This window comes from Thermobia domestica, chromosome 1 (assembly GCF_964235325.1).
Source record: "Thermobia domestica chromosome 1, izTheDome1.hap1.1, whole genome shotgun sequence".
Taxonomy (NCBI): Eukaryota; Metazoa; Arthropoda; class Insecta; order Zygentoma; family Lepismatidae; genus Thermobia; species Thermobia domestica.
Window position 1 is genome coordinate 337381673 of NC_137454.1, and position 16046 is coordinate 337397718.

Below are 16046 nucleotides of genomic sequence, written 5' to 3' on the forward strand. Positions count from 1 at the left end.
CCAATTTCGCTGGGTTCCGGATATGTGTTACGGGAGACCCAAGTAGGAGACACGTATTTTGGCGTTTGGGCCCATACGCAGAAATTTCCGAAATATGGGGCCCCAAAGTGGCCCTACATGCTATAACTAGGAAGAGAACGACGTTACTTGTACACAACCAATTTCGCTGGGTTCCGGATATGTGTTACTGGAGACCAAAGTAGGAGACACATATTTTGGCGTTTGAGCCCATACGCAGAAATTTCCAAAATATGGGGCCCCAAAGTATCCCTACATGCTATAACTAGGAAGAGAACGACGTTACTTGTACACAACCAATTTCGCTGGGTTCCGGATATGTGTTACGGAAGACCAAAGTAGGAGACACATATTTTGGCGTTTGGGCCCATACGCAGAAATTTCCGAAATATGGGGCCCCAAAGTGGCCCTACATGCTATAACTAGGAAGAGAACGACGTTAATTGTACACAACCAATTTCGCTGGGTTCCGGATATGTGTTACGGGAGACCAAAGTAGGAGACACGTATTTTGGCGTTTGAGCCCATACGCAGAAATTTCCGAAATATGGGGCCCCAAAGTATCCCTACATGCTATAACTAGGAAGAGAACGACGTTACTTGTACACAACCAATTTCGCTGGGTTCCGGATATGTGTTACTGGAGACCAAAGTAGGAGACACGTATTTTGGCGTTTGGGCCCATTCGCAGAAATTTCCGAAATATGGGGCCCCAAAGTATCCCTACATACTATAGCTAGGAAGAGAACGACGTTACATGTACACAACCAATTTCGCTGGGTTCCAGATATGTGTTACGGGAGACCAAAGTAGGAGACACGTATTTTGGCGTTTGAGCCCATACGCAGAAATTTCCGAAATATGGGGCCCCAAAGTATCCCTACATGCTATAACTAGGAAGAGAACGACGTTACTTGTACACAACCAATTTCGCTGGGTTCCGGATATGTGTTACTGGAGACCAAAGTAGGAGACACGTATTTTGGTGTTTGGGCCCATACGCAGAAATTTCCGAAATATGGGGCCCCAAAGTATCCCTACATACTATAGCTAGGAAGAGAACGACGTTACATGTACACAACCAATTTCGCTGGGTTCCGGATATGTGTTACGGGAGACCATAAGCCAAAGTCGAGGAGATGTAGTTTTATTCCTACCAAACCTGACAGGCCATCAAACTTTATTTCCGCCACTCTGCCCGGTTTCCTGACAACACACGCCGTATCGATTAAATATTAATGTTCACTCTCTTGCAGAAAAGTGTTCTGCCCGGTTTCCACACATCCTAGCCATAGAAATACAAGCGAAAACCGCAAACGTTCTTTCGCCCCGTTGACACCCTCGTGGTCAGCAAAACCCCCCTCGACGGCTTGTGCCAGCTTAACATCTGTTCAGAATTACATTGGTACCACATACGCCAACTTCATGGCCTTATTGAAAATCTAGCAATATGGGACCCTGTATATTTGACATTCCTTTTTGTGGGACGTAACAACAAACACAAGTCTCATACTTTCGGATATATTGCAACATATTCCAACCCAAGCCAACATTCTGTACCAGTAACGTTATTCGCTTCCTAGTTATGGCATGTAGGGCCACTTTGGAGCTCCGTATTTCGGAAATTTCTGCGTATGGGCCCAAACGCCAAAATACTTGTCCTCCTACTTTGGTCTCCCGTAACACCTATCCGGACCCCAGCCAAATCGTTTTTCCATATGTTTGTCCAGCAAGTCGTCCAGAACGATATATATGTTGTCTATGATAATACAGATAATCTTATTATTTTTAAAGATTTTTACCTATTCACACACTATTTCTTAATGCCCGGTCATGACACAGGACAAAAATAATAGTAGTAAATTTTTACTTGATATCAAGATTGGTATGCCATATAGTATCACAAACTAAGTGTAGTTTCCACCTCCATCATGCGTTTGATTTCTAAATACTACAAATGCGTATGTTACAAGAACAATCAATGTGTGGAAATGAATATCTCGATAACGAAGCTATAACTACTCAGTTCTTGTGTACTTATGTCCCTAACTCTGATTACCCCAAAGCTCGAATTTTGCCTATACTCTTTTCAAACACAAGGAGAAGAAACTGTCACCCTTCTCTTCCTTTACTCGTGGGTTATTTAATGTCGTATATATACCTACGTAGACACATACGACTACTACGAAATACATACGACAAGTGTATTTTATAATTAATTATATTCAATTGATATTTTCAGTGATAGATATGATCCTTGCTTCACAGTTAATTAATTAAATGTCCCTGTAATACACGTCAAAATTATTATTTATTATGAACTATATGAGATTATTAGTGATTCTATTTGCAATTTGTATACAATATTTTTCCACATTTTCCAATATTGTTAATTAATATTTATGTTAATTAAAGTCTTAATATTTATGTTAATTGTTTATTACTAGTTTATTTTCTAGTTCTTATAAATAGTTAAATAGTACAGGAGCGGATCTAGAAGGTAAAAATTTAGGGGACCAGCCAGAACCCAGATTAAAATAGGTATATTATGAATTTACAATTTTTCACGGGTCCTGCAGAAATTTCGAACTCAACTCTCTCCCGATGGATAGGTTGGACGTTGGCATTTTAAATCTCATATATTGTTTTACACATTGCATAAGAGAAAAATTACAATTAAAACTATGTCGAATATTTCAAAAATTTTCCAATAAAGAACAAAAGACAACGCATACCATAAACTTTAAAAGATACATAAATAATAGCTTCAATTAATTTTATCACTCAAAAAACTGGGTAGCCTAGACCCCCAGCCCGGGGTGGATCCACCGCTGAAATAGTAATTATTATATGCAGGGTGTTTCAAAACAACACCCACAACGTTTGGAAGATAATTCCTGACACCAAGATAAGACAAATAGTATAGACCAACCTGGGTGCACAAATGCTTCTTTTCGGAGTTATAGGCTTCCGAAAACGTGAAAAAATGAACTTTAAAGGTCCATAGCTCCAAAACTATGGGTCCAACCGTACTAAGGAACTAATATGTGCTCTATCCAAAAATACATGCTTCAGAATCCTACAGTACTTCCGCAAAAATTTTTACAGAGGTAGTTAGTGAGTACTTCAGATTATATGCCCGTAACTAAACTGCCTGTACAAAAATTGTTGCGGGAATACCTTAGGATTCTAAAACATGTATTTTTGGATAGAGCACATATTAGTTCCTAAGTTAACTCTTGACTCGAGTGCGGTAGGTCCCATAATTTTAGAGCTATGGACCTTTAAAGTTTATTTTTTCATGTTTTCGGCAGCCTGTAACTCCAAAAGGAAGCATTTGTGCTCCCAGGTTGGTCTATACTTTTCGTCTTATTTTGGTGTCAGAAATCACCTTCCAAACGTTATCGGTGTTGTTTTGAAACACCCTGTATAAATAATTCATTATTGTATGAAGGATAAAATTATTCGATGAGTGAAAATGAAAGTACATGAAAAATAAAATTGTCCTTAAAAAATATAAAATACTAGAAATCACATGATAATTCCCACACAACCCTTTACGCTATGTCGTAGCCTTACTTCCTACTTGTGGGTACCATAGCATAACTGGTCAGATATTCTATTTGATATTTCCAAGGATGTTATAAAATAGAGGATCTGCCTATATGTATCTTCATCGTATTAAATTAATGAAGCTAAATAACAATCGAGCATCGGCAAGTCTGATTGGCTATTCTCGTTTTCCCCATCGTCTGATTCGCTACTTTCGTTTCCGCCATGATTGTTGGCTCAAAACATTGCGATCTTATTGGGCGGAGTGGGCAGAGTAGGGGTGGTAAAACTGTGACGTATGGCTTCAAGATTTTGTTGTAAGGGCAAATCCTCTATTTTATAAGATCCTTGGATATTTCATTTATTAAATCCAAATAATTGCAAAGATATTTTAATTAAAGATGAACTATAAACAATTAGAACATGATCTTGTTAAATTCACGTAGATAGCCAATATGTTTGTTCCATCTAACAATATCCTAATTACAGTGAATATATAAAACTGCATGAACTGACATAAAATAACGGGTACTTCCGGTTGGAATGGAAAGTTAATATTTAACATGATTGGAGCTTTCCGAGACTAGCCTATAGTAAATCTGCCAAAAGTGAATATTTTTTTATTTTTAGGGGTATAAAGGGGCGGTGAAGAAATTTCCCATGTTTTTAATGGGTCTTTTTTTACTTATAATCTCATGTTTTAGGTACTTGGAATTGTTATTTTAAAAAACTTCAAATTCGGTATGCTTGTACGTTTTCGGTAGCATTACCCAAGTAAAGCACCAAAAATAAAAATTTCCAACTGTAGAATGGTTTTATGGGAAACTGAAAAGTCTTTTCCAAGTTATTTATATCGGACATCTTATACATCCCAAAATGTTTAGGCACTTCCGGTAGGAATAGAATGATTAAATTTGGCATGATTGTAGCCTTCCGGGACTTAAGCACAGGAAAATTGCCAAAAGTGAATAGTCTATGTTTAGTTCTTAAGGGGACTAAAAGAGGGTGAAGAAATCCTTATGTTATTTAAATGGGCATTTTTTTGGAATAAAAATGCCTATCTTTTAGGTAGTTGAAATAGGGAAAAAAATGAAATTTGGTAGAATTGAGGGTTTAAGAGGTGCAAGGTCATAGACCGAGTAAATGCGAGGCTCAGGGGCGGAGCCCACAGCTGGGATAAATTCAGGAAATCTTAAGAGCAAATGCACAAAATTCACTGTTGATGCAAAGGCTGGTGCATAAGAGATGCGAGGCCGTAGGCAGAGCAAACGAGGGGATCTGGGGGTGGAGCCCCCAGCTAGCCAAAGGCTAGTCCAATTATAAAGCCAATATTAATCTCTCGTAAACATGTTTATTCTATTTTGCACATAGTTAGCAAATTTACAAAATAATTACGAAATTATACTAATATCCACCAAACTCTTATTCAAAGTTGCTTCACAACACATGACGAATTTAAGTAATTACTCATTACAAACAAAATGACATTCAAAACTAGTTATAAGCAACAGAATACAAACTCATCTAGTTAATTCAACTATTACATTCATCACGTTCAAGATTTTAAATCGTTTTAAACCTTCTAACAGATCAGCATGCGCACACGAGAGAGAAGTGTTCGAAATATTTAAGGATGTTGGAGATACAAATACAGTAGAGTCCCGAAAACTCGACCCAATATGGACCGAAGGATGGCCGAGTTTGTGAAAATGCCGGGTTATCGGGAATTGGATTTAAAAAGAATAAGTACGAGTGTTCCCTCAGAAAACACAGTACCGTACTTGTATGTATCGGTTGCTTGACAATACAACAGAAAATAAATGCCCAATTATCCTTAAACAAAGGAAAAGTATGTACTTTATGAAGGCATAGAGCCTTTACTATACATGAAAATGAAAATTAATGGATACACACTGTACAGTAATTTACCTGATAAGACAGACCTCAGAAAAAATACTTTATGAAGGCATAAAGCAGTCTACAATGAAAATTAACTAACTGACTTTGCAAAAACTAGTGCAATGACCTTGAACGAGTCTGCGTGAGGGGTGTTCTCGCCTTGTCAGGGTGTGGTCGAGTTATCCGGACTGCCGGGTTATCGAGCGCCGAGCTTTACGGACTCTGCTCCATTCCAAATAAGTACTTTTTTTTCCTGTAGGATATTTGAAATCCTTCGTCAGAGACAACGATAGTTATTAGGAGCAGTTCTTCAGAAAATACGGTATCACAATAGAAGTATGTTCCATCTTTTATAGAAAACCCATGTAAAAACATTTCTTATCGTTAGCATTGAACTAAGATCCGTTTTGGGAATTTATGACTCTACATTACAAGCCTCGTGACGCAAATCCTTTATATGTATTATATGGTTCTTTTTCTTACTTTAATGTACTTTGTATGTGTTTACATCGAATGTATATATATATGTGTGTGTGTGTATGTATATCTTTCTAAATATATGGTTGTATCTTCTTGCCTGCAGGGGGTTTGTTCCACCCAGACGGTGACCCAGCTTTGGAGACAGCCTTCCGCTATGCGGTTGATCGTATCAACACAGATCGTAGTTTATTACCACAGGCGCACCTATTCGCTCTCATAGATAAGATTCTGCCCGAGGACAGTTTTCACGCCTCCAAGAAAGGTAAGATTCTTTTTTCTTTCTTTTTTTCCTTTTCCTTCCTTTTTGAGGTTCGATAGGTATATAAAGAAAGAGAGAGAGAGAGAGAGAGATGGAAGGAGAGAACTCCAACCGAAAAAGAAATTCTATAAAATTGAATCTCGTATGGCACAAGAGGGAGTGAACATTTGTCGATTCTCTTTCACACGTGATTTCTCTTCTCTTCATTTCTTAAATTGTCTCATTTTGTCTTTGCTTTCTTTTTCTTTTGTTTTTTCCTTTTTCTTAAGCAATTCGTTTCTCTTTGTGTGTTGTTAGGAATCACAAAAGTAGAACGAATTGGTCTCAGTAATGGTCAATAAAGTTGGTAAAATGCTGACTTGTCTTCTTCTTCAATCGTAATATCTCGTCGCCTGTTTTTTTTTTTTTTTTTTTTTTTTTTTTTTTTTTTTTTTAACCATCTTTTCTACCTTCTCAAAACTGCTTAACAAGCTTACTATATTTTTGGTGTTGTTACTCAAAAACAAAACTCACCTTTATTTTTAACAAAAATAAAATAGGTATATGCACAAGATGCACAAGAAGAGGTTGTTTTGAGTTGTATTTTTGCTGTACCAAATCTGCTTATTCATTTGCTTTCGGATCGTAATTTTTATTTTACAGTACATTACATTCAAAAGCAATTTCATTTCTTCATCAAATCTTGTCCAATTACTTATAACTTAAGGTTACAGTCAGAAAACTCTCAAACATAACAATTGTTATTATCATTATTGTTAAGTTTTCTGCCTTTTGGCAGGTCCTAGAGTACGTTTGTTTTTACTTGGCACCCTTCCCGCCTTAAAAGATGGATCTGCAACTCTTTGTTGCCACGCCACGGTTAGGTTGTAAGTTACAATGCGCTAAGAAAACACAGCAAAACGCCACACCACTCACAGATCACTGTAACACACTTGTTCGTGTGTGGCAACTAAGCACTTCAAATACCCGCCAAATAGCAATGATCTCATTTGATGGGCTGATAACTAACGTCACTTACACGACAGAATTCATAAGACGTCTATTGGATTAAAACGTTCACGTGAGTGCTAGCAGAAAATACTTTAAAAATACGTTAAAGGCCAACCGAGTTCAATGGCGGAAAGTGTGCCAAGATAAAACAAACGTACTTTAGAACTAATTAGATTTTTTTTTTAATTTTAATTTTAGATTTGGGCCTGAAAATGTTTCTTCCATATCTTTCAATCTTCAGCTTCCTCTTTTAACTCCCAATATTTTTCTTCGCTTTCCTTCCATATCTTCTTTCATGGCGGTATGAAAAATACAATTTCTTTGCCAGATGTGTCACCCAATTAGTCTTCCTACGAAGGATGCTGACTATAGTGCTGCCAAAATGTCTTAAGCCGTGGCAAAAATGCAAACTAAAGCTCACACCCTCACACATCCACGCGTTTAGCCAATGGGGGTTCCGCTGTTGCTAAGCGAGAGAGAGAGATGACAAAAGGGAGTGGAATTCCTTCAGTCGAAAGCAGCGCTTGGAACGGAAGACTAGGTGTCAAGTCAATGTGGTATATCTTTAGAAGCGTCTTCTTCTCTCCTACTTTCCAAACAATTCGCATTTATTACTCTCTCTGTCCATTTTATCTTCTCCATCTTCCTCCAACACCACATTTCAAAGCTCTCTAAATATTTCTTCTCCACTTCCTTCATATCTAAGTCTCTGAACCATACAGTCCAATGCTCGTTATCTAGCACTTGACCAACTTCATGCAGGTCAACATAATAGGATAGCATTACAACTTTTATCCTACCTTTTATATTTATGCTCCACTTTAGAGTATAACCACCCATAAATATTTCAATATTCTTTAAACAATCAATTGCTTGTTATGCATCTACTTACATAACTATTCAGGTTATAACAACTAATGCTTGAAACTAAACTTACCATCTTCTTTCTACAATTTAAAGAAAAAACCTAAAGTCGATTATTTTCTTAGACTCCTTTTATCACGACCGATACAATATGCTATTTTTTTATTTTATTTTATTATTTTTTTTTTTTTTCACGAGCCGGCCTGCTTTAACTTCCAACACGCTTCACTGTTGATCTCTATAATGTTTATTACTTATCTTCACTTTCACACTATTACCAGCACTATTTGTTAAATTTATGTCACCATTCATAATACCTTTGTCTTAAAATAAATTAGGCAACAGGATCCATATTATCTCCTTTTGGGGTAACATATGGAATAATAAGCACAAAAAGTAGGGAAATATTTAATAAATATGTTTATCTTGTCTCATTTGCACTTAATTTTCTCGTGTTCTGATTTTCTTTATAAAATTCTTTGCGCAGATGTCATACGATTTGAAATATTGGCATTTAGATAGAGCATATAAATGTTTGTGGAAAAATCTTTGAACCACTTTTGCTGGTCCCATACACCGGTGTACTTTAGAAGGTTAATTGATTTAATTTTAAACTAACAAGCAGAATTGACGTTTGCCATTCGTAATTTACCCGTGATCAAACAAATAAGAGAGTCATTCAAAAAGAGAATTAGAAAGCAAAGCCTTACACAGGTGTAGTATTCTATTACAACTAGAAACTATTCTACTAGGTAGGGGCAAGGTGATTTCTGTTTTATCACGTACTCGTTCTATTGCTTCTTATGAATAGTAGTCTCCTAATATCAGCATAAGGTGACGGTCTTGTTGAAACATGGTCTATCGTCAAAGTGTACACTTTGATCAGATTTCTATGTCTAAAAGTCTCATCGTCAGCTGTAATTCATCACCAATTTGTGTTCTTAATATACCACCAAAAGTTTACAGATTTTGTGATCTGAGTTAAATAGCTCGGCGCAAGAGCAGACGTGCAAAACAAACTGCGATCTAGACGAATATGTACATCCATCACAAATGTTAATGTGTGCCCCATTGAAGGACACGTCTATTCATTTGTTTGAACCTGCAACATTATTTCAGATTTTGCTAGAGGAGGAGAGGGGGCAAGAGTGTTCACTCATATAAGAATTTCGTGTATTTTGTTGATACATTACTACAATTGGTTAAACATATGCATTTCTCAAACTCAGGAGGGAACAATTGCCTCCTGCTCCCTCCAAATGATGTCCATCGTTTGCACTACTGAAAGGGCACCTGTGTTACATATACCACGTTCCAGTGGAGAAAAAGGGACGACATCCAGAAAAATTCCTTTTCTTTTCTTTTCTTTTTTATTTATTCAAAAAATTTTAAAAGAGAGGCATTAAAAACTTTAGTGAACAATAGAAAGAATACAAGGCAAACACAATAACTGTCCTTAACACGGAAGAGAATTCTTCGCAAAACTATTAACAGCCACTGCACAGAAAATCTAACAGTCTTTGAGTGACGTCACAGTCAAAAGAAACAAAAGATATAGGTTCTTCAACGGAAATATATCTAAGCGTCCTCATTACAAGATGGATGAAAAGCGGTGACCGAGTTTAGAATAATATTTTGGCCAAAGGGAAATAGGATACAGGGATATGACGTAGTTGGGTCAAAGTTACGGTTTGTAATGTGAAAGAGAATTAAGATGGTTTATAACGACTTGTTTCGGTTCTTTCGAAGACCAGTACGATTCAGACCCATACGTGAGCTGGATCTCTCCGCACAGTCTATCGCGCTTCATAACCCGCGAAGACCCATCCGTGGTCTGTAGGGCAAGTACACCTTGTCTCAAAAAGGTTGAGCGCATTCTTTATTGGTGTTTTGAGGCAAAAAATTTCTAAGTCCAGCTTCGGGTATCTTCGGGAAAAAGTAAGCCAGGTTCGAACCTCCAAGCCAGCCTTTGCAATCGGGAAAAAGTTTGCAGATGTGTTTTTCTTCTTTTAAATATAATAAGACTTGTTACCAAGTGTTTAAAAAAGCAACATTGATTGAAATACTTAATGATACAATATTTCGAAACTTTTTTTTTTAATGTCAGCACATGCTTGTTTGTCATTTAGCTCTCCATACGTAATGGAACATTTAAATACGTTAAAGAATCTTTCCATATGTAAAAGAATGCTCAAAGTTAAGAAATATAACATAATTATCGCCTGAGTACTAAAATAAAAGTCAAAGTAGAATAGAAACAGCGTTTGTAATGGATATGAATGTCATAATTATCTTGAGATCCGTTATACATCGCTAGAAGCATAATTCTAGAAGTCCTTGTGTTAGTTCATTGGTAAGCTGTCGGATTTCAAATCATAAGGTTAAGAGTTCGAATCCCGTCTAGGTTAATCCTTTTTTTAAATTATATTTTCCGCAATGCATGAAAAATTATATAAAATAATTACATTAGAATACATAAGTTGTGTATATATAACATAATCATTGCAGAACATAGTAATTATTATGTTTAAAATATAACATCTGAGATAATTTTCACAGTAGGTCGGTATTATATATGAGGATGTAAATACAAGTTAGGAAAATCATTTAATAGCAATAAATAAGTTATGTAGTGTATTTATTTGCATCTATTTGTCATACAGATGTAACTTCTCAATATTCTCATTACAGCATGTCATTTACATTCGTGAAATACAATATATTCCTACGGATATAGAAAGTGTATAAACAGAGTATCCAAAGTCGTATCCTGCTTCAAGACACATAACTTTTCCCGATCCCCTTAACGTCACGGGAAGAAACACAAATTCTCTTTAGAACGGAATGTCGTTACTTAGAGTCTCATTCCAATACGTTGAATATGCTTTTGTATATTCATCTCTCTCTCTCTCTCTCTCTCTTTCGCTTTGTTTATGTGTGTGTGTGTGTGTGTTGCGGAATATCCCAAGTTGAATACAACATTTGCCAAGTATATGAGCATCATTGTCATCGAATACCAGAAATTGAAAGTCGTGTTTCTTCAGGTTGGGTTTGCGTGTTCATGTTAGCTCACTGGTAGAGTACTGACTTGCCAATAAAGAGGTCTTGAGTTCAAAGCCTACAGCTAATTATCATTCTTTTGTTAGTAGGATTGCACAGAAATCGGATACAAGGAGTGGTTTACTTCTAGAAATATTTTCAGAAGCGTTTAGGTAGCCCTGAAAAGGGCTGTTTTCGAGAGTTAAGGCGGGGACATTAATATTGTGTCCAAGACCCTTCTGAATTTATTACACGCTCCATTCTTCTGGGCATGGAATCTATTACATGGGTGACAAATCTATCTCCTTCCCCTACCTCCAGCCATGCTTCGGAAACAAGATGCCACAGGTCATCCTGAGTTCTTGGTGGATCTGCCTCAGGCCAACTTTCCCTTAGAGTACGCTTCACTTCTGCCCACATATTTTCCATGAGATTGAGGTCTGCTCCACGAGCGGCCAGTCGATTAAATCAATCTCAGGGTGCCCTGCGAACCATTCCCGAATCACACGGGAAGTATGTATTGGCGACTGGTATTGCTGAACTGAATTACACCATCAGGCTGAAATACCCGTACAGATAGCACCATGATATTACTGATAATGTCTAAGTACTGAGCATTGTCCAGATGTCCTTCAATTCTATGAAGCTGTCCTGCTCCGCGACTGGAAATCCAACCCCAACATAAAATAGATACATGGCCACTGCGATTGCAAGCAGCCACATATCCATGGTCATATCGGGTGCCTCTCGGACGATACACAAAACGGCGTCCCTCCTTTGATGTTGTGAATATGGATTCATCTGAGAAAACTACGTTTTCCCAATTGAGACCCACATTCGCCTGTGCAAACGCGAGACGGTAAATTTTGTGGTCGTCTGAGAGTTTTTCCTTCACGGCAGCAACACGGCCACGTAACCCAGCATGACGAAGTCTTCGCAGAGCTGTATGCTTACTACCAGGAAAGAGAGAAACTTCCCTTAGCTGTCTAGACGTCCTTAATGGGTCTAACCGGGCTTCGTTTACTAATCTCGCATCTTGGGCTTCGGTTGACACATGCGGACGACCAGGAGATCGTAAATTATCAGTCTGACCTGTAGTGCCATATTTCCGAATCCATCGCCTTCCTGTAGAGGCCGGGACACCTACTCGCCTGCTAGCTGCAGTTGCAGAATAACCTTCCAACTCCCATAAAGTAATTACTGCTGTACGTCTATCCATAGTTACCAATGTTCTGAGCTGTGAGAAGGAAGCAATAGGTAAAAGCTAGTACCTGACGTGTGATTGGTTACTTGCACGACACGCCTATTGTGGGGAACAGCGTTGCCAGATCTAGCATAATGATGCTAGATCTAGCATAAGTTGCATGTCTCTAGCATCTAGCATCTTGCTTTTAGCATCCTGCCCAAATCCAGCACAATTTCAGCAAGTTTATCAAAAAGCCGCAAAACCTGGAGATGAGAAAGAAGTTGGTCGTGGGAAGAAAAAGAACGGCAGAAATGTATCCTCTTCCATTGATTCATACAGTCGGTAAACCATACAGGCAGTCTTATTTTCCGAAGTAAGTTCGAAACGTCTTTGGGCTATTTTGTGGCTCCACCCAGGGTTTTCTAATCCTTTAACTCCGAGGCATGGGCGGAGCTATGGGGGCCATTCTCCCCCCAACTTTTTGACAACTTCACCATCTTTATTTCTGACTTCATAATCATATTTATTCCTGAAATGACAGCTCCGAGACCGACCAAAAATCTGCCGCCCCCCAGCAGACGATTCCCAACTCCGCTTATGCTGCGAAGTAATTTTCTTTCAAAATACGTAAACAAAAACTTTGCATTCATTTATACGATATATACGCCATTGAGTCTGGCAACGACTGCATTAATTTAGTTGAGTTAAAATTTTGGTGAGTGAAGTATTGAGTTCTATCCATGCATTCTTGCTCTCTGTGTATTTTAAGTTACGTTATCGTATCTCAACTTCGTTTTTTTTTTAACTCCTGAATTAGTAATTATGAGGATCTAGCATAATTTGACCGAATCTAGCATAAGTTCGATCAGGTTTTGGAATAATTCCGAGCTGTGAGTCTGGCAACGCTAGTGGGGAACGACTTGGTCAACGACTCGCGAAAGAAATCTGAAAATGGTGCGCCGTAATAATGATATCAAAAACAGTTTTTATAAAGGAATATTAATACATACGAAAAGCTGTTTAAAGAATGAATTGTTATACTGACTTTACACGTATAAAAACATATACCATATACCAAACAGATTGAGCGATATGATGATAGCTGTTTTGAGACAAACTCTTTCGAAGTCCAACTTCGGGTATCTTCGGAAAACAGTAAACTAAAGCTGCTGGTTCGAACCTCCAAAGCCAACCTTAGTAATCGGGAAACGATGTACAGATATGTTTTTCCTTCTGTTAAATATAATAAGACATGTTGAAATGGTATTAAGTGTAGAAAAAAGTAACATTGAAATACTTAATGATACAATATTTCGAGTCCCACTCTTGTTTCGTCATTGTGATTTCCATACGGAAAAGAGCATTTACGTATGAGCTCAGTTATATTTCAGAAGCAGCTTCCGAAAAGCGGTCATGTTAGCTCAGTGGTACACCACCGAGCGTTTAAATCGTGAGTTCGATACCCGTTCAGGTGAAATTCTTTTATGATATTCTACTTTCCTCAATGCATGAAAATTATGTAAAATAGTTACATTACAATTCATCAGTTGTATATATCAGTTGAATATATATATTCATATCATCAGTTGTATATATCAGTTGAATATATATATTCATATCATTTCACGACATAAGTAATTCTTATCTTTAAAATATAACATCTGAGGTATTGACAGAACGTCGGTGTGTTATGTGTGAATATTGAATACAAATTTAAAAAATCGTGTAATAGCAATAAATAAGTTGTGTAATGTATTTATTTGCAGCTACGTTCATCGCAGATAACTTCTCAATATTCGCATTACAGCATTTAGGTAGAGCATATCGAAAATCGGATCGTGGTCCAAGACAAAAAAAAACTAGCTAGCCCCAAACTGTCACGTAAGAAATTCGCGAATCGCAAAAGTAAAGTGAAGAGATTGAGAGCGGTAATTCCTTAATCGCTCTCTCTCAACTTTCTCTTATCTGCATTTATACACATAAAAGTGTATGTATGTATGTTCCAACATAACTCATGTATGCCTAGAGCAGGGTTTCTCAACCTGGAAGTCGCGGCCCCTAGGGGATCGCGAAGATAGGCGGAAGAGATAAATATAGTTAGAATCTAATACCAGAAATTATTTTTAAATATTAGTTTTAATTTTGTTCTGATAGGCATACTTTTATTTTTTATACACACTGTAAAGAACAATAAAAAATAAGTCTACTGAACATTATCAAAGGGTGTAGAATTCGTGTTACTATTCGGTTCAAAGTATCTTGTCGTCGCGAATTTTGTCGAGAAATTTGAAGCTTAAAATATACAAAACGATAATCATGCCTGTTGTTCTGTATGGTTGCGAAACATGGTCGCTTACTCTGAGGGAAGAACATAGACTGAAAGTATTTGAGAACAAGATCCTTAGACGAATATTCGGACCCAAGAGGAACGGGAATGGGGAACGGAAACTTCATAACGAGGAACTACATAATTTATACGGTTTACTCAACATTGTTAGGGTCGTCAAGTCTAGAAGGCTTAGGTGGGCAGGTCATGTAGCTAGAATGGAAGCAAGTAGAAACGCTTTCAAAATCTTGACTGGAAGATCAATCGGAAAACGACCATTAGGAAGACCTAGGCGCAGATGGGAGGACAATATTAAGATGGATCTCGATGAGATAAGAATACAAAGTAGAAACTGGATCCAATTGGCTAAGGATAGAAGTCAGTGTAGAGCTTTTGTGAACGCGGCATTGAACCTCCGGGTTCCATAGGCCATAGAGTTAGTTAGTTAGTAGAGTTGTTTAAAAATGAATTCAAATCAAAGAGGTATGATATAAAACTAATAAGAACTGTATATAGAAATACTAGAAAAATACACATGCAACAAAACCTGCACATTGAAATACAATTAAAATTAAAACCTAATGAAACACCTAAACATGGTGTAATTTCACTAGTGCATCAATGTCCGGTTCAATCTTCATGACGAACATTATCAAGCCATTTTCAACTGATAAGCGATTTCTTATCTTTGTTTTAATGTTTACCATAAAAAAAACTTTCGCAAAAGTACGATATAGCAAATGGAATTATTACTTTTAAAGCAGCAATGCCCAGACCAGGATATTCTTCTCTCCTCATCAGGCAGAACTTGTCCAAGTCTTCGTTACAAAAAACCAGTTGCAAAGACTTGTCGCATGATCATTCTATTATTTGGTCAAGAAGTTGTGGGCTTAGATCGGATACGTTAATGGCCTCTTCAATGAAGGAGTTTAACATCCATCTTGAACCAGCACCTTCGTCGTTGGGAATATAGATATTACAGTTACTGTATCCACTGTCAGTGCCGGGCGCCGAAAAAAGGGGCCACACATTTCGGAGGAAGTGTGTTACTCATGTTAGGAAAGTGCATGTGCACATGTGTAAAATAGAAGGAAAAACGTAATAAAATGTGCTCAAAATTAAGGAAAGGTAGGGTTTATTTTGAAAATGTTATTGAGCTTCGTGCCAACCATGGTGGCGCTTCGTAGCTAGTCTGTCGACGTCACTCATATATATGGTGACATCGTACTATACTCTCGCCCCGGGCGCTGATTTTCCATAGCACTGTTCACTATAAACAAAAAAATGGATTCTACTATTATAGAAATAGGTATGTTAAAAATCCCACACAAGCTTATTATAAAACAAATTATAAAAGGGTCGCTGGCAAGAGCGTGTGATAAAAGGGGATCGTGATAGGAATTAGATTGAGAACCACTGGCCTAGAGTAATTT

The 16046-nt window shown here is 37.4% G+C and overlaps 1 protein-coding gene across 2 annotated transcripts in view; it reads left to right on the forward strand.

The window, feature by feature from the left end:
• Positions 1 to 16046, forward strand: part of LOC145663205 (glutamate receptor ionotropic, kainate 2-like) — a 270446-nt gene that overhangs the window by 133972 nt on the left and 120428 nt on the right. For both annotated transcript variants that reach the window (XM_081729561.1, XM_081729567.1), the window contains exon 3: positions 6053 to 6211. In XM_081729561.1, coding sequence (XP_081585687.1) covers positions 6053 to 6211 — 159 coding nt within the window. The remainder of the gene's footprint in view (positions 1 to 6052; positions 6212 to 16046) is intronic.